Source organism: Diceros bicornis, chromosome 25 (genome assembly GCF_020826845.1).
Source record: "Diceros bicornis minor isolate mBicDic1 chromosome 25, mDicBic1.mat.cur, whole genome shotgun sequence".
Lineage (NCBI taxonomy): Eukaryota > Metazoa > Chordata > Mammalia > Perissodactyla > Rhinocerotidae > Diceros > Diceros bicornis.
This window is the reverse complement of record NC_080764.1, coordinates 11605127-11622576: the sequence shown is the minus strand read 5'-3', so window position 1 is coordinate 11622576 and position 17450 is coordinate 11605127. Positions and strand designations below refer to the sequence as shown.

At 54.6% G+C, this 17450-nt stretch overlaps 1 protein-coding gene across 3 annotated transcripts in view; it reads right to left on the bottom strand.

Moving 5' to 3' along the window:
* Positions 1–17450, bottom strand: part of TMEM184B (transmembrane protein 184B) — a 47275-nt gene that overhangs the window by 5537 nt on the left and 24288 nt on the right. For all 3 annotated transcript variants that reach the window (XM_058568370.1, XM_058568368.1, XM_058568369.1), the window contains 5 exons: positions 16283–16448; positions 5120–5210; positions 4534–4609; positions 1322–1413; positions 222–391 (listed from right to left, as the gene is read on the bottom strand). In XM_058568370.1, coding sequence (XP_058424353.1) covers positions 222–391; positions 1322–1413; positions 4534–4609; positions 5120–5210; positions 16283–16448 — 595 coding nt within the window. The remainder of the gene's footprint in view (positions 1–221; positions 392–1321; positions 1414–4533; positions 4610–5119; positions 5211–16282; positions 16449–17450) is intronic.

The following is a 17450-nucleotide window of genomic DNA, read 5'->3' as shown; positions in this document are numbered from 1 at the left end:
TCCCCCGTGGCTCCTGTGAAAGGCTCCTGAGGGCCCAGACTTCACACCCACCAAGTGCCCAGCGGACGGAGGCCCCTCTGAGCTCCAGGCCAGGATCACCCAGGGACAGCCTCATGGCCTGGGTCCCAAGGGCACAGGGGACTGTGAGCAGGAGGAAGGGGACACAGCTCAGGGGACAGGGCGGCACAGGCCACCCTCACAGGGCCTGAGAGGAGGCTTACCCTGCCAGAAGGAAAGAAAGATGACGGACTTGACCATGAAGAACTTGAGGACGGGGCTGTAGGGGCTGAGCAGCTCCCGGGTGGCGAAGTAGAAGAGGAAGAGGGCGTAGAGGGCCAGGCTGACGGAGATGTTGTAGATGATGGTCACGTAGAGGTAGCCGCTGGTGACGCTGTGGGGACGGGGGAGAATTCTCTGGCTTGGACAGACCCTTCTGAGGGACAAGGGGCCTCCTTCCCTCCTCTGCCCTGCCGGTATGCCAACCCCCAGGGTTCTCAGCAGTTCATTGAAGAGAGGTGATCAAAGGGGTCCACACATCTCCGAGGGTGCAAGGGTGTGCGCCACAGTCCAGGCCAGCCCTCCTGCCTTTGCTTCACTCACAGATGTGTCTGAGCCGCCTGCCTGCAGCCCTGGTGCCCACGCTTCTGGTGGAGGACACAGGCGGGGAGGCCAGTATGGCCTGGGGTTGGGGGCTCAGCCTGATGCTCAGACAACAGGTGTCAGAGCAACACGAAGCTCGGCTTTGGTCTTTTCACTTGAGCCAAGTTCCATCTCCCATGAGCCTCAGTTTGCTCACCTGCCCTGGCAGGGCCATCATGTGGAGCACAGGGAGTGCAGGGGAAGCATCTGCAAGCACACGGCCTGGACACCTGGTCACTTTTATTAACTCCCAAAATGAAATGTGTGTGGACAATTTACACAGGAGAGGCTTTCTACCCAGGGACTCAAGACGGGCCTCTCAGGGCTCTTGACTCTCTTGCTCCCTGCCTTGGGAGTGGTCACTGTCTCTCCCTGGCCCATCCCCAGGGCACCACCCTGCAGCCTGTACATGAAGATGATGAAAGCTGAGGGCTCACTCCTGTGCTGAATGCCGGACCAAGTGTGAAGACGGCCACTGCCAGGCTCAGGCCTTGCAACTCAGGGGTGCAGAGGCAGGAGGAAGGCCAGGGCCACGTTCGGCCTCCACTCCGAGTAAGGTCAGGGTTTGCAGCCTGTCTGCAGCCCCTCCCTTCCCTAAGGCAGGGCATCAGCCTCTGGGCAGGGCCCCCCACCCCTGCCCCGACAGTCCCTCACAAGCCCCTCAGGGGGACCTGCTGCTTACTCAAAGTCACCATCCCGGTACTTGCCGAAGGCCTGGAGGACCACGGTGCTGACAGCCATGAGCGGCTTCACCACGCAGAACTGCAGGGTGGCCTGTTGCGGAGAAGAAGGCCAGGAGTCAAGGATGAGCACAGAAACCGTGTACCAAACACCTCCTCTGGCCAGCTGGGCCTGTGCTGGATGCCAGGGACAGAGGAGGAGGGCCAATGTCCTGTCCCCGAGGGGACCACTGTCTGGAGGGGAAGGCAGATAATGTGAGACAAGGACAGTGCAACGCAGCTGTGTGAGAAGACAGAAGGAGGGAAGGATGACCGATGGAGGGATGGAGGAGCAGGAGACAGAAGATACCACCAGAGATGGCTTCTCGGAGAAGGGGTCAGAATGTGCCAGAGAGACAAAGGGGACAGGCTTCCGTTCCAGCCAGAGGGAGCAGCTCACACCAAGGCCCAGAGGCAGAGTGGACAAGTGCAGGGCAAGTGCTGGTGAGGGCAGCAGCGGGGAGGTGGCTGGGGGGACGGGCAAGGCCAGGGCCCCGCTTGGGGGACTGGCTACTCGGGGAGCAGGGGTGGGCGAGGGCCTCCTGTCATCTTCCCTGTCCACTCCCCAGTCTGGCTCCTTGCCCCATGCTCTGGGCCTGCGTCCAGGGTTTGTGCTGAGCTGCGGGGTCTTGCTGGGGATGGAGATGACCTACAGGAGCATGAAGTAGGAAGTAGCCCAAAGCACAGGGCCTAGAGTCCCGACATTTGAGTTTGAATTCTGGCCTCCCCAACTACCAGCTGTGGAAGCTCGAATGAGGGGTCACTTAGCCTCTGAGAGGCCGCCTCACTGGTAAATGGACGTGACCAGCCCCACGTCACTGGGTCGCTGTGTGGGGACTGCAGAACAAGACAGCCCAATGTCTTCTTGGAGGTCTCCCACCTCTGTGCTTTCAATCAAGGCCTCTGCTGGCCTGCTCAGCCACTGAAAGCATTCCTAGCCCGGGTTTCATAGCTCCCTTCAGAGGCCCCAGTAAACTCAAGAGATGCCGACGGTGCCCATGGAATCACTAGAATCCCATTCTCTTGAAATCAAGTTAACCTAAGCCATAAGGCTCCTTTTGTGGAGGTGGGAGGATTAAAAGGCTAAGCTAGTGTGGCTCCGAATACGGCAAGGACCTTGGAGCAGAGAAAGGAGGCTGCTGAACCCCACGTTTCTGCCCTGACTGGGGACTGGAGTGAGGTTTACAAGGGTGGCCCAGCAGCCTGAGCTGTGGGGCTGCCACAAGGAGAAGGTCATGTGACAGGGCTAGAGGTGCGACGCTCTCCTCGGCAAACCCCACAAATCTTCCCTGGCCCCACACCCCACCTAGAGGAAGTGGGACCAGCACCGTTTGGGGAAAAGGGAGGACCAGTTTGCACTGAGGGAGCCTTAAGAGCCTCCAACAGGCTGGTTCTGTCCTGGGCCAGCTCACTTGGTGCTCAGAACAGCCTCAAGACGTAAGTACTGTCGTCATCCACGTTACAGATGAGGCAACTGAGGCATGGAGGAGTTGAAGTGGCAGAAGAGGCATGGGAGCCCAAGTCGGAAGGCCCCAGAGCCTTCACCCTACCATAGCCCTGGATCGGGTCTGAACTCGGTCAGTGGTTCCCAAGCCAGGCTGGACCTCAGAACCACCTGTGGAGCTTTACATACCTTCCCAGACCTTCTCCATCAGGCGAGGGTCAGGGTGCTGACTTGAGAAGCTCTACTTCTAACAAGGTCTCCAGGAGGTTCAGACACGGCACTGGCCCTGGATTTCTCAGGCCTGTGTCTGTGCCTCCGGGAGAAGCTGCAGGGCTCTCTCTCACCTGGAAAGGGCTGCAGAGGTTTCTTTTGCTCCCCTTCCTTTCACTGCTTCTCCTGCCACCGCCAGGAACAACAGCAGAACACCCGAGCCCACAGAGCTGGGGAACCATTTATAACAAGGCAAGCACACAAGCCAGTGATCGTGGGATCCAAACTTTGTACACATATAATCATCAAAGGAGGCCGTGAGTCACAGCTGGGCCCTGGGCGCGGAGCTGGTAAACAATGGCTCTGAAAGGCCCCAGCCACCCTGAACCAGGACAGTTTTAACTCTCTTCCTGCAGGCCCAGTGGGGAGATTCTGAATTTAGGAAGACCCAAGGGAAGGAAGATCTGGAAGCAGAACTGGAGACCTGGTCTGCCCAGGCAGGTGCTTTGTGGGTGTGCCTGCACCGTGGGCAGTGGCCCTGCATAGAAGGGAACAGAAAGGCCGCCCTCCAGCGGGCCGTGATGATTGCCTATGGGTTTCACTTCCCCTCGTGACTATCTTGGCGATGCTGGAGAGGCTGACAGAGGCTTTGTGGAGCCCGAGAGGAGACTAAGGCGAGGTCATGCAGGCTGGGTGTGGCACAACTCTTCCTCCCTCAAGAAACGGTGGGCTCCAGGCCCAGCTGTGTTAAATGCTTTACATCCATTACCTCATCTGTTCCTTAAACCATCCCTTGAGACAAGCATCATTACGCCCATTTTACAGAAGAGGAAACTCAGACTCAGAGACGTTACGTAACTTAGCCAAGCTCACATAGTCAGAGGAGAAGCTGGAAATCAAACTCAGATGGTCAGGCACCAGGCCCATGCATTTAACCACACCACCACCCTGCCTCCACCCAGGACACTCTGGACCACAGGGAGGGCAGCCAAGGAAACCGGAAGCTGCTCGACTGCCAACTGGGGAAAGGGGGACGAGACCCGAGACTACACAGGGCTGTTTGCTCATGTGTCTGTAATGCAGAAACCCTTCTGGCCTCTAGCCACAGCTGATGAGAAGTTTTCAAACTGGGGTTCTACAATCCCCATGCACTTCCTCTGATTCTCACATACACCAAGATGTGGTCAAAGTGAGCAAGAGTCTGGGACCAGTTCCTGCCCAGGGCTGCATCAGACACTCCACGGACGCCTGTCGCTGCCCCTCTGAGCACACCGTAACACATGTGCATCCCAACAGCTTGGGGAGTGGCTGCTGGGGTTTGGGGTGCCTCTCAGGAAAGGAGAACTCCACAGGTGGGGCCCAGGGCAGCCTCCAGCAGGGTCACCCCTGCCCTACACCCGCCTTTGGCACTCTGTCAACTAGGGCAGTGCAGCCCCTGCAGCTGCTGCTCCAGGGCACTGTCCCAGGTTCCTGGGCCTTGGCCTGCAACTCTTGACCGGGGCAGCTGCTGGGGGCACACACCTGCTTGCAGAACCGTAGGAATCCAATGGAGTAAGTCTTTCCCCAGAGGCAGCAAGTGCCATACATACAGCTGGACCTGGAGGAGACAAGCGGAGATGGGGTTGGTGAGCAGAGCCAGGACTCAAGAAAGGTGAGGTTGGGGAAGGCTGCCCTCCCTTACATGCAGGCAAGCCGGGGTACAGCAGGGTGGGGTGGAGGTGGCAGAGACCCTGGGCAGCCTATGAGCCCGAGGCCAAGCACATGGAGAGACACAGGAGATCACGTGCAACTGCAGTAGGGTGTGAGGGAGCAGGGCTGCACTGGCCTAGGGATAACAAACCAGCCTGAAAAGCACTGAACGTGAAAACCGCCAGAGGGAGAAACAGGTGAGCGGGAAGGGACAGGAAGGGAGCAGAAGAAAGCGCCAGGGAGGCCCTCCCAAGAGTCCCCAGGAACAGCCTCACGCAGGAAGCGCAGGAGAGGCACGGCAGGTCAAGGTCACGGGCAGAAACAGTCTGTGTGTCCAGGTGATGCCAGGACAGCTAAAAGAACGTCAGCCCCAGGAAACAGGGTGGTACGGGGGCCTCCAGGGAGACTTCATACTCACTCGATGGGCTTCCCTCTGATCTCTGACATGATGGAACTTTCTCCCCCGAGGTATTCATAGCATAGGCTCAGGAAATTATAGATGACCAAGGCTGTAAAAAGAGTGTCCAGAGAAAACCACCCAAATCAACAGGATGGGTAAACAGACGGCGGAATTCTAAACCACAAAGAAAGTGAAAGAACCACAGTCACAGGCAGCAATGGGGGCACCTCAGGAACGTAAGAATGCACAGAGGGGATATTCCGTCTGTAATCAAAATCAGGCAAAGCTAGATCACGTCGTAGGGGATTGTCCGTACGAGGGATGTGTGCATAACCCAGCTGGTCACACTGTAAAGGACAGCCAAGTGATTATGGGGGGGCGGGTCAGGACGGGCACGCTGGCGGAGCTGGCAGTGTGCACCTTCTGGGGTTCAGCAGCAATGGCTTTATAAATTCTTTACTAGTTTTAAGCCCTTTTCTGTTTGTGTGTTATGGATCACAGTTTTACAACAAAACAACAATAAAACATTCTCCAGAGGGATCTCAGGAGAAATTCTAAGCGAGAATGAGAGAGCAGAACCTTCACCCATTCGACAACCTGTCGTGGCATCTCGGCATGCACACAGCACTGTAAATCGTAACAAAACGTGAGAGGGACAGAAAATGTAGCACAAATGTCTTGGGAAGCTGGGCCAGCTCACTGTGAATCAGGACACAGCTTGACATCACCACAAAGACACACAATTTCCAACAGTGACCGGTGGCATAGTAGAAGTATGTTGTAAATGCTATAAATACAGCAATATGTTGTAATCAGTCTCCTGGTCAGAGGATTTCTGCTGGGTCAGCAAAATGAAGCCTGCAGGTGCTAGAGGCTTACGGATGTGCCTGGAGTGAGGAAGGAGAGAGAGTGTGGGGAGGAGTAAGAGAGCGCAGCAGGGGACACCACAAAGGAGAGGGTGCAGGACGAAGAGCAGGGGCCAAGAGCGTGGGAACCAGAGAGGCATCCAGAGAAGGAGTGAGGCCAAAGGGAGGGTCAGCACGGTGTCAGGGGATAGGAGTGTCAAGGAGGCACCAGTGGCCCTGCAGCCAGAGGGCTCCTTCTCATCTGATCCTGCCATCCCCCTGCGGCATCGAGGCTCCCCAGCACAGCCCCTCGGCTTGGCATTCCAGGTCTTTCCATAGGAAACTTGGTCCCTGCCCACCCCTCGTACCTCCTTCCCGGCAGGTTACTCCCTCCATGCTTTTGCACTGGCTGACCCCACCGCCTGGGGAACTCTTCCCTCCACATTCCTGGTACCCACCAAAGCACCAGACACCACCCACCCTGAGAAGTCTCTGGCGCCACCACGGAGGCCAGTGCATTCTCACCCACACTGATGCTGTGCGGTACGTCCCGCCCTGTAGTGTGATCACCGACTGGTCTCACAAGACCGCGGCCTCAGTGCTCGGCACATAGCAGGCACATACCACAAACATGTGACTGCTTTGAGCAGGAGCACATAAAATCCTGGCGATATGGTTATAGGCAAAAGCTGGCCTTCGGCAATTTGGAAAGGAATGTATTTGGGGTGCTCTAAGCCACTCACAGTCGCTCTAACCTATTAAGGACTCAGGTCTCCGGCTGGGGTTGGGGGCTGCAGGTAGCAGCACCCTGCATGAACAGGACCCACAGCACCTACCACATGGTGCTGTGATGGTCCCTCTACAGACACAGAGGGTTTGCAACGTGGGTCTGGCACCGGTTAGCCGTGAGCCTCTCTGTGCCTCAGTTTCCTCCTCTGTTAAATGTGGATAACAGAAGCAACTATCTTGACAGGTGGTTGTGCAGTTCAAGTGAGTATGCAAAGAAGAGTGGCCGGTGCCTGGTGGCACTCTGAGTGTTGGCTGTCACAGACATTACTGTTTACCTGCCTGCCTTCTTCAAGGGCCTGCGTCCCTTCACAGGGCTGAGGAACCCGTGTGCTGCCTGCCTGGCACAGAGGCAGCTCAGGATGTTCTGTGACCACAGGAATCTCCGATGAACCCCAGATTACTCTTCACTGACAAGAACTTTGGGGCATCTGGGGGTAGGGGGGCATCAAGCCAAATCTGACGTCAGCCTGCTTAATAACCTTTGTCCAAAACCACACAGGCTAAGTAGAATAAATGAGTCCATTCCGAGCTGGGTCTAGCTATATTGTGGTCAATGGTATTTTCCAAAGATGGCTACATCCTGTGATGCAGACACTCCTCCACTGAGAGATGGGGTCTCGCTCCCTCACTTTGCATCTGGGTGGACCAGGGTGACTACAGCAGAAGTGATGCTTCATGACATCTGATGTTGGGGTTGGAAAACGCCTCGTTCCTCTGGCTCTTTCTCTCGAGATGCCTGCCCTTGGACCCAGCCACCACACTGCGAGGAAGCCCAAGCAGCGCACGTTGAGCGTCCACATGGAGAGGCTCATGTGGGAGGAACTGAGCCCCCAGCTGACACCAGCATCAACAGTCAGACATCTCAGTGAACAAGACTTCAAATGACTCCTCCCCCCGCCTTCGGGTTCCCCGGCTGAGACCCAGACATCACAGAGCAGGGACACACTGTCCCTACCATGCCCTGTCCAAACTCCTGACCTGCACTATCTGTGGACAAGATAAATGGCTGCTTTACCCGTCTCTTCTGCGGTAGTTATTTACGCAGCCACAGGAAGTGGAATGTATCTAAAACCACTCCTGGAGTTCCCAGGACGTGCCATGACCTCTCATGTCTCCCCACAGTAGGACATTCTGGTCCCTCTGCTAACTCCCAGAGGCAGATGCAGCTGAGATGCCACCTCCTCCTTGGTGGCCTCTTCTATCCTATCACCATGCTCACTTCACACACCACGATCCCTCTGCTGATTCGTCTGATCCTTCCAGTACAAAGGGCAGCATAAAGTAGCAGGAAAGCTATGGACCCCGAAGCCAGATGGCCGGGGTGTGGATTGTGGCTCCACCACTTAGGAGCTGTGTGGCCTCAGGCAAGCTTCTTAAGCGCTCTGTGCCTCGGTTTCTCCTATGTAAGTGGGGATAGCAACAGCTGCTTCTTTGGGGGGCTGCTGTGAGGATGGGGTGTGACGCCTTAGATAAGGCTGAGCTCAGAGTGAGCAGTCCACAGTGTGTTACCTATTGAATTTTCAAGACTGTAAACTCCTTGCAGGTAGGAACTGAGGCCATCTCCAACAGCTACCAGAGGGCCTGGCACTAACATACACCCAGTCAACACAGGAGGAATGAATGGACAGACGTGGGCCATAACTCCCGGTAAGGCTCAGAGAGGTGGAGCAGGCAGGTACAGCCTACACTCAGTCCCACGATCACCAAGGTGATCACACTTTCGGTCGCCAAAGACAAAACCCCCCAGAAAAGCCACAGGGGCCTGAGGTTCATCAGCCTCCTCCTTCCAGAACTGTCCTCCCAAGCTAGGCAGTCGTGTAACCCACTCCTGGGAAGAGCTTGGTGCCTGAGCTCACATCCTTTCTTGTGTTGCAACATACGTCAGCATCTTCTTGAATGATGTGGTCCAGCTGTTTATCCACATCCAGTTCTGCATTCAACTGGTCAGAATCCTCAAATTTCATCCACCTCTCTCAGTTCAAGATTCTTGACCTTTTAACGGAACTCTGGGGCCAGGCAGTCTAAAATGCCAATTTGCTGATGGTTTCCCTTCAAGATTCATTAGTGAGTCAATAACGCATTTTCAGAGAAGGGAGACAAGACAGAATCTCCTCAGGATGACTCAACCAGCCCACAGCAGGACCCACTGACCATCTGGACAAATCAGTTCCCTCCTAGGAAATTACAGATCCTCGCAAACCACCACCCAACCCCCCAGCAATGGTGTTTAAAACGGACAACTCAACACACACCCCAGGAACAAACACAACAACACGTTGTGACACGGAAGAACAAAAACGCTCGGATGGAGATCAGGAGTGGGCTTCTCAGCCAGCAGCCTCGTTGCCTGACCACCTTCTGACCATAGATCCAGTTCTGGTCCCCTGGCGAGGCCTCAGAGACACAAAATGACATTATGACCCTAAATATTCACTACAGCCTGTGTGCCAGGCTCTTTGCGAGGCCCTAGGGACATGTAAGTGACCAAGGGACCCAAGACCAGTCCCCCCAGTCTACAGGGAGGCATCCAGCATGAGGGAAGGGATGGTTCTCTCTCCCCCCCGCCCTGGACAATTAGGTACCTGGAACTTTCTGCTCCATTCTAGATACCAAATCTTAAATGAACTAGAGACAAATGCACACAATCAGGAGAGAAGGACCAGGATGGAGATGAACTAAGGATCATACTGCAGCCTCGAGGCCTGGACAGAAGACATTAGGGGTCACTCTCTTCATATAAGTGACAGCCACCTCATCCAGAGAGTCAGACAGGACCCACTCGTCCCGGGGAAGATCCTAGGACTTCAGTTTCATCTAAGAAACAATTTCTAACAGGCAGTCTTCAGAGATGGACAGTAGTGAGCTCTCTGCCAGTGGAAGCAATCAGAGGCTGGCAGCCTCTTAGAGACATTATAGAGAGGTTCCGAGCAGCTGTGACTTTAGAGTCCCTTCCGACCCTGAGACTCGAGGCTTTCTTTTCTCACTGGCAGCTTCTCTAACCCGGAGTGGCCTGGGCAGGAAGCTGCAGTACAAGAGACTGCTCTCCACCCAACCTCCAGCACAGGCCCGAGGGCCCCCTACTCCGGCGTCTCCGCCAGAACTCCCTGCTTCAGGAGTCCTCACGGGCTCCCCGCTACAGGCGAGGCAGGCATGCCTGTCTGTTCGTCCAATAAGGACTCACTGGACAGTAGGTGTGCCAAGTGCTGTGTGCAGAACCTCAATGACCCCTGGGCACACAATGACCATTCCAAGCTCACCTTGTCTGCACACCTTCAGCACCTCTACCTGGCCCCACGGCCTAGCCTTCTTTCCACACAAACACTTCGGGTATCTGGAAAGACTTGGGGCACTCCATATTCCACATAACTTGTGAATGATCCTGGAAAACTTAATTTTCACCATTTTGGACAGAAATCTTCTCTGCTCAGTAAATAAGGGCCTCAGAACATTCCTTCCCCCTTTTACAGTGAACAGTGATCATCACAGAAAATAGTGGATACAATGTGCTGCAACCAAGGCGGGCAGAGACCCGCTCCTCTGCAAGGACCCCAGACCCCTCGCTGCTCCAAAGGCAGTTCCCTCCTCTTGGGGATTTTCCACCCTCTGCTGAGCCTGTTTGTTGCCACTTCTTGTCACTCGGAATGCTGTTTCTGATCTCTCTCTTCTATTGGTTTCTTCTGAATCTTTCTTTATTCTGATCAATCCAACTCTTGTAATTCCTGGCTCTGTCAGAGCTGTGGCCATCAAGGCCACACTTAGCCGGTGAGTTCTTTGAGTAGCACACCGGCCTTTGGGTCATTGGTGGCCCTGTGTCTGTGGCCCTCAGCTGGGTTCATTTTGGCTGTACTCTCTCTACCTAGGAAGATGTTTCACTTTGGGTCAGATTCCAGGAAGTTAAGTTTGTCCAAAATCTGAAACTGGGTGTATAAAGCATCATTCTTTGATTGTTCCTTTCCATGCGTGTAAATCTCTTCCCCTAACAAGAGTTTATACTTTTCCAGGGGAGAATTTGTCCTGTACTCTTTTACCAAGCCTGGCACAGAGCAATTCCCAGGACTCAGACCTAGGGCTGAGTCTGGCCTCTGGCAATTACTCTCTGGGTAATCTTGGGTAAGTTTCTTAGCCTGCTCAAGTTTTTTTCCTTCACATTTGTAAAATGAGGATGATAATATATACTCCACCAGATAACTGGGAGATGAGATGAGCTAACAGTGATGAAAAATATGTAGCAAAACTGTGAAGTACCACATAAACATTATTAACAAAACAGTGCCTGCATAAAGCAATGGTCGAAGCTGCACCTCCTCTGAAGTCTGGGCCCCCTGTACCCCTCTGACCACAGAGCTCCCCAGGGCTGTCTCAGAGCCATCTTCAGGGTCTCCCTCCCACCCCGACCACAATCAAATACTAAATGCACGTAAGGGGGCTGGTTTCCACCTCCCCTCTGTACCCCTGGTGGCACGTCCCAGTACTGTGTGAATTACGGCCTTACAGAGGGTAGATACACCAGCAGTGGGACCGTGGGCAAGCCACTTACTTCTCTGAGACTCAGCCCTCTCCTTGGAAAATGATACCAAAATACCACCACCAATTTACAGGGTTTATCTCTACTCTCTCCCTCCCCTCCCTCCTGAAATGCCACGAAAATGGGCGGAAAAGTACAAACCTTCAAGGACAAGGAGATGGCATCAGAGGCAGCTGACAAGAGATGTTGACAAAAGCTCTGGAAGATGCAGCATGGTCACTGACCCGGAGAGGGGACGGAGCTGGCGAGAACCCCAGAAACCCTTACAACTGGACCTACCAGGCAGTTCTGATGGCTGTGGGTGAGGATGCAAACAGAAAAGTCTCCATGTGCAGCTATTGGGTTTTTACTTTCAAGATGGGTTGAGACAGCTCTGCCCTCAGAGAACTTGGCCCAGCTGAGGGCAGCAATGAGGAGACTTGTGGAAAGCAGAGATGAAGTCTGAATACGAAGGGCGAGATGTCCAGGTCCCTTCCCTCATCTGCAGCCGTAACTCAGCCCGCTCAGCTTTTATCTCCCAGGCTGGAGATGAGAAAATTATTCTCTGTGGAAACAGGCCCAGAATCAAAAAGTCTTCATTTGGGGCCTTCCCCGCCCCCCCGTCCCCGCATTAAAATGGCAGAGGAAATGCCCCGTGGCCCATCAACCAATGGGGAGGCCCACTAGGCCCCCCCGCACAATGACTATCCCACCTCTTGTGAGATTTCAGAACACTGGGGATAAAGGCAAGATCTTCTAGAAGCAAGAAAAAAAAAAGCAGGTCACATCCTGGCATTAAGGATTGAATCTGGCAGACTTTCCAAAAATGACGCTGGAAGCTAAAACACAGTGAAAAACATGCCTTCATAATTCAGAGGGAGAATGATTTCCAACTTAGAAGTGCATTCCCATTGAACACCAAACAAATACAACAATATAACAAAGATAACTGCAGACAATTTTCAGATTTCAAAAAACACAACTCCCATGCACCCTTTTTCTCAGAAACCTCCTGGAAGATGTGCTCTAACCAAAATGAGAGAGCAAAACACGAACATGAAAAAACTGGCACCCAGGGAACAGGCGATTCAGCACAGGAGAGGCGAACAGGATTCCCGGGATGATGTGAAGGCAAGACCCGGCACACAGCTGAGCAGTACGAGGCCTGAAAGCAACCAGTCCAGAGCAGAGCAAGGAGGGCAGGGCTCCGGGGAAAATGCCACCCAGGGAAACCCAGAGCTAATGGATTATTAACAGATGTGTCTGACTGCACTGAGAGGAGGGTTTCTCTTTTTTATTCAGTTGAAGCATTTGAGAATAAATTAATGATAGACACATAGAAAACAGAGCAAACCAAAAGGCAAGGCAAGTAGTAACCAGAGGAAAAACAAAAAGTTGTACAAGGAAACGTAGTCTTAGGACACTAAGGCTCAGCTTCGAGCGATATTTACAGACACATAATAATGCAAACACTGAATGCAGACTTAGAAAACATTGTGATATAGTCACATTGAAAAGACAAAGGAAAGAAAACTCCGTGGGGGGGTTTGGGGGTGGGATACCTAAATCAAGGCCTTGTACAGTAGGAGGTCACCATGGAACACTACCTAAACCTGAAAATCAAGAAACAACAGTATAAAAGCAAATTTTTAGGTTATTCTAGGAAAAAACAGTTTAAAGCATTGAAAGTGCAGTGACCTTGGGAGTGAGGAGGAGTCAGGGCAGTTTTGTGTTTCAACCATCCACACCTATTATGGATGGTCTCTGACTTACAATGGTTCGTAAGATCTTTTGACTTTACAATGGTGCAAAAGCGATATGCATTCAGTAGAAGCCGTACTCCAAATGTCGAGTTTTGATCCTTTCCCAGGCTAGCAGTATGCAGTACTATACTCTCCTGTGATGCTGGGCAGCGGCAGCGAGCGCAGCTCCCAGTAGGCCCCGTGATCACGAGGGTGAACAACCAATACACTTACAACCATTCTGTTGCCACAACCATTCTGTTGTTCACTTTCAGTACAGTGTTCAATACATTACATGTAAGAGATATTCAACACTTTACTATAAAATAGGCTTTGTCTTAGAAGCTTTTGCCCAACTGTAGGCTAATGTAAGTGTTCTGTGCCCGTGTAAGGTAGGCTACGCTAAGAGTGACGTTCAATAGGTTAGGTGTATTAAACGCATTTTTGACTTATGATATTTTCACCTTACAATGGGTTTATCAGCATGTAACTCCATCGTAAGTCGAGGAAGATCTGTACTTCAATAAAAGTAAAATTTTGGTTAATTTTGTTAAAAAGAAAAGCAAATGTCTGCACAATGCCCAGTGGAGAGCCCGGCTCTGAGCTGGCTTTGGTCTGGGCTGGCTAGCTCTGAAATAAGAGTTCTCCAGCCCAGTCTACTCCTGCCCCCTTCCAGGGTCTTGCAACACTGAGGAGGAAGGGGGGAGGGGTGATGAATGCGGGGGCTCTTGTTTAATTTTAAGGGATACACCCCATCACCAACTCCGCAGTGGCAGGGCTTGTGGGCAGCTGTAGCATTTGCAGATAAAAGAACAATGGCAGAGGGTCCAAGACACAGTGCAGAGGTGCGGGAAAGGGCAAGGCGAGGGCCACGCCCACAAGTCAGACACCATGGCTGGAGAACTCTGGAGAACTCGGGGGCAGCCTGAACTTCACAGCAGCTGCTCGGCTGTTTGTAAACTCCCTCTGAGAGGCAGAGGGGAATAGCGTTGCTAGGAGATGTGCTTGGCAGGGCAGCAGACTTGTTGCGACGACCTTTACACAGGGAGCGAGCAAGGTTGGGACAGGCAGGGCCTGAACAAAGAGGCTTCTGGAGTGGGGGGAGCCCGCCAACCATCTGCTGCCGTCTCCACGGCACAGAGTGAGGTTCGTGCCCAGGCTCCCTGGCTGAGCCCCGCCCCTTCTGCCAGGTGCCCCAGTCTTCAGGGCCTGGCAGAGAAGGGGGCCTACACTGGCCCCCCGAGCACAGAGGAGGGGCCCCCCTTGGCAGGGAACAGCTTTTTGCCGCTGAAGGAACCAGTGGGCAGATGCAGCTCCTGGGCACCCATGCGAGGCTGGCAGCTGGATAGATAAAGGATTCTCAGCCCCACCTTCCCAACCCCAGCCTTTATGGCTCCCCAGGTACCCAGAGGTTTCCCTGGGGACTCTGCTGCTTCCAGGAACATGAGGCACTAGAGCCCCAGTCACACCCTGAGCAGGTCCCCCCACGCCTCAGTATTCTCAGCTGGCAGGGCCGGGTGGGACACCAGCCCAGGAATTCAATGAGGCCCCACGTGGGCGAACACAAGGCATGTAGCAGGTGTTTGATAAAGTCCCTTATTCATTCAAAAAATACGGAGCGAGGGAGCACCTCTCAGGTGCCTGGCTCCGTCGGCCCAGCCCTCCACCCGCTCCTGCTCTCGCAGAGCTGACAGTCTATTCAGGGAGACAGAGCAAACCAGGCCCACGCTGCGTGCACTGAACTGCAAACCGCAGTAAGGCCACCAAGGTGCGGACAGGGTGCTGGGAGTGGGGGCAACAGGGAGAGCCTTTCTGAGGAGACCTGGAGTCAAGATGAAGGAGGAGGAGCTGGCCAAGGAAGAGCTCTGCAGGCACCGGAGAAATTCGGAAAGGACCGGAAAGGAGCGGCTGGGCTGCCGCGAGGGCGAGGTGGCTGGAGGGGCGGGCGGGGCCGTGTGCTCCCGTTAGGCGCCTGCACTTCCTTGCCAAGTCCAAAGGCATTTCCTGTGCCCTAGGAGCCCTCAAGGATACACGGGTTCAAAGTAGGACAGGAAGAGAGACTCTGGCTTCTTAGGGGTCAAGCATGCTGCACCCCAATATCCATGGAGCCCAGGGCCAGGGGCAAAGCCCTCCCGGGTCAGGAAAACAAACAACCGGGCGTGGTCAGAGCTGCCCGGCCTCCGTATAAGAAAAACCATATGTGGTCACTACCCAAAACCGGCAGTGAAGGTACGGGGAGGAAACTGGAAAATGCACAACCATGAGAGGGTGGGCGTCACAATGGGGATCTGGAATCCAAGGACCCCTCCTCCTCATCCTTGCTGGCCTGTTCGAGTGCAGGCCTGGGCATCCTGACCTGTGACCTGTCTTGGGGCCTGTGCCCTCTCCCTCCTTCACCCACCCTCCACATGGAGATTTTTCTAACCTGTTGTTTCCAGTCATGTTATATTTTTATGCATCAACAGTAAAAAAGAAAATCTCAATTTCTCTGTTTGGCCTACAAGGCTGTGTCCGTCCCCCATCCTTGCCTCTCAGGGCACCCCCCTCTCTAGCCGCTGGCCTCTCCTCTGGCAGAGGCTAGTCTCCAGCACAGCTCCCCAGCTCCTTTCCAGGCCAGGGCCGCTGGGCCCCGTGAGAGAGCTTTCCTGTCTCCTTGTGGCAATTACTCAGGTGGTACAGACTCCGGGAGGGCAGGCAGGGTGAGGGCTGGCTTTCCTCTGCAGCCAGCACCCAGCAGAGGGCCTGGCCTGTGCCTGGAGCTCCGTACCGGAACAGGTGATGCCTCTACACCACACATGAGAACGGAGGCCCCTGAAAGGCAGCCAGTCACCTTCTTGGGTGGCACAGTACAGCTGCTCCTGGGACAAAGCCCTCAGAATGAAGACACCTGGGGAGGGAGGCCCAGCCCTGCCGTTGCGTTACCACAGACGCCTGGATAAACCCCTGACCCCCGTGTACCTGGGGTTTCTATCTACAAATGGACCACTGATTTGCTGGCCCCACCCCCCATCAGAGATGCCAGAACTGAGGAATGAGGCCCAGGGAGAGTGGCCCTGCTTCCAGGTATCTTATCTGTAAAGGTGTTTGGGAGCCACATCACAACGGGCACCTGCAGGTGAGACCCGGGCTCCAGGTGTGCTGCCACCTGTCGATTTGGGCCTGGATGGAGACCGTGAAGTGGGTAAACAAGTGAGGGGAGCCCCTCAAGGAGGCTCTGGGGAGAGGGGCTTCTAGCTCCCGGACGCCAGGCAGGAGGGGGTGTGCGGCCCCCCGGCCCCCCGCGCCCTGCACGTGTCCTCACCCTCGTAGCAGTCACGCACGGTGCCAAAGTACACGTAGTACTGGTCGTTGGTGAAGAAGAGGAGGCTGAGCCAGGAGTCGAAGGCATAGATGGGCACGATGAAGAGGATGCGGACGATGTAGCGCTGCTCGTTGGGGCAGCTGTAGCAGCGGAGATGCATGTAGATCTGGGGGCAGAGGGGCTGCGTCAGCCACAGAGCACGAGAGGAGGAGCCCGGCCGAGGGGACAGGAATGAGCTTTGCTGTCTACCTCTGCCACTTAGTAGTTCTGTGACCAAGTTACTGCACCCTGAGCCTCAGTGTCCTCCTCTGTAAAATGTGATGATGAAACTCCCGTCCACACCAAAGGGTGCCTAAAGCTCGCAGGGTGCGTGCAGTGGCGCCGAGGCCAGCCTCACAGACACAGGAACCATGAGACCACACCCAAGACTGTCCACATGAGAGTCAAGGATGAGGTGGGGAAGCCACAGTTGCAACAAGCTCCCCGGGGACCTGCATGCACAGCCAGGTTTCGGAACCCCGGGCATGTGGCACAGAGGAGGCCTTCAATCATTGCGTGTCCCCCATCCCCACCTTCCTAAACACCTGGTCCCAGGGGAGCTGAGTTAAACACAGGCGTCCAGGCGGGCGCCCGCCCAGCCCCCTCCCTTAACTAACTTCTGGCATGGAAGGAGGGACAGACGGGACCCTCACTCCTATAAAGGGTGGAAGTGCTTCCTGGCTGAGCGGCTGCAGTGCTGCCCTCATCCTGTGTCTCATTTTCCCATCTGTTAAACAGAGGCAGCGCAGCCTGCCTCACTGGGAAGCTGGGAGAATCGAGTGCAGTTTTTAGAAAGCGGGGGAAAAAATAAAAGCTACACACGGATGCCAAGAACAGCTCCAGCCACAGTCCTCAGGCCCAGCAGCCCAAGTCTCCCGTCCCAGCTCTCATGACTTCACACTTGGCCCAGCCGAGCCCTGGGCTCGGGAGGAAGAGAGCAAAATATTCCCCATCTGCTACGAGCCAACTGCCTTGGAAGCAATTGGGTTCTGGAAGGGATGGGGAACCCAGGGCAGCGGGCGAGGAGCTGACAGCAGACCTGAACGGGCTCAGCCTCCTCTCTTCGCTGGGCAACCTGCAAACCTCTCCTTCCTCGGGCAGCCAAGGCCTGTCTCAGCCCACACCAGCC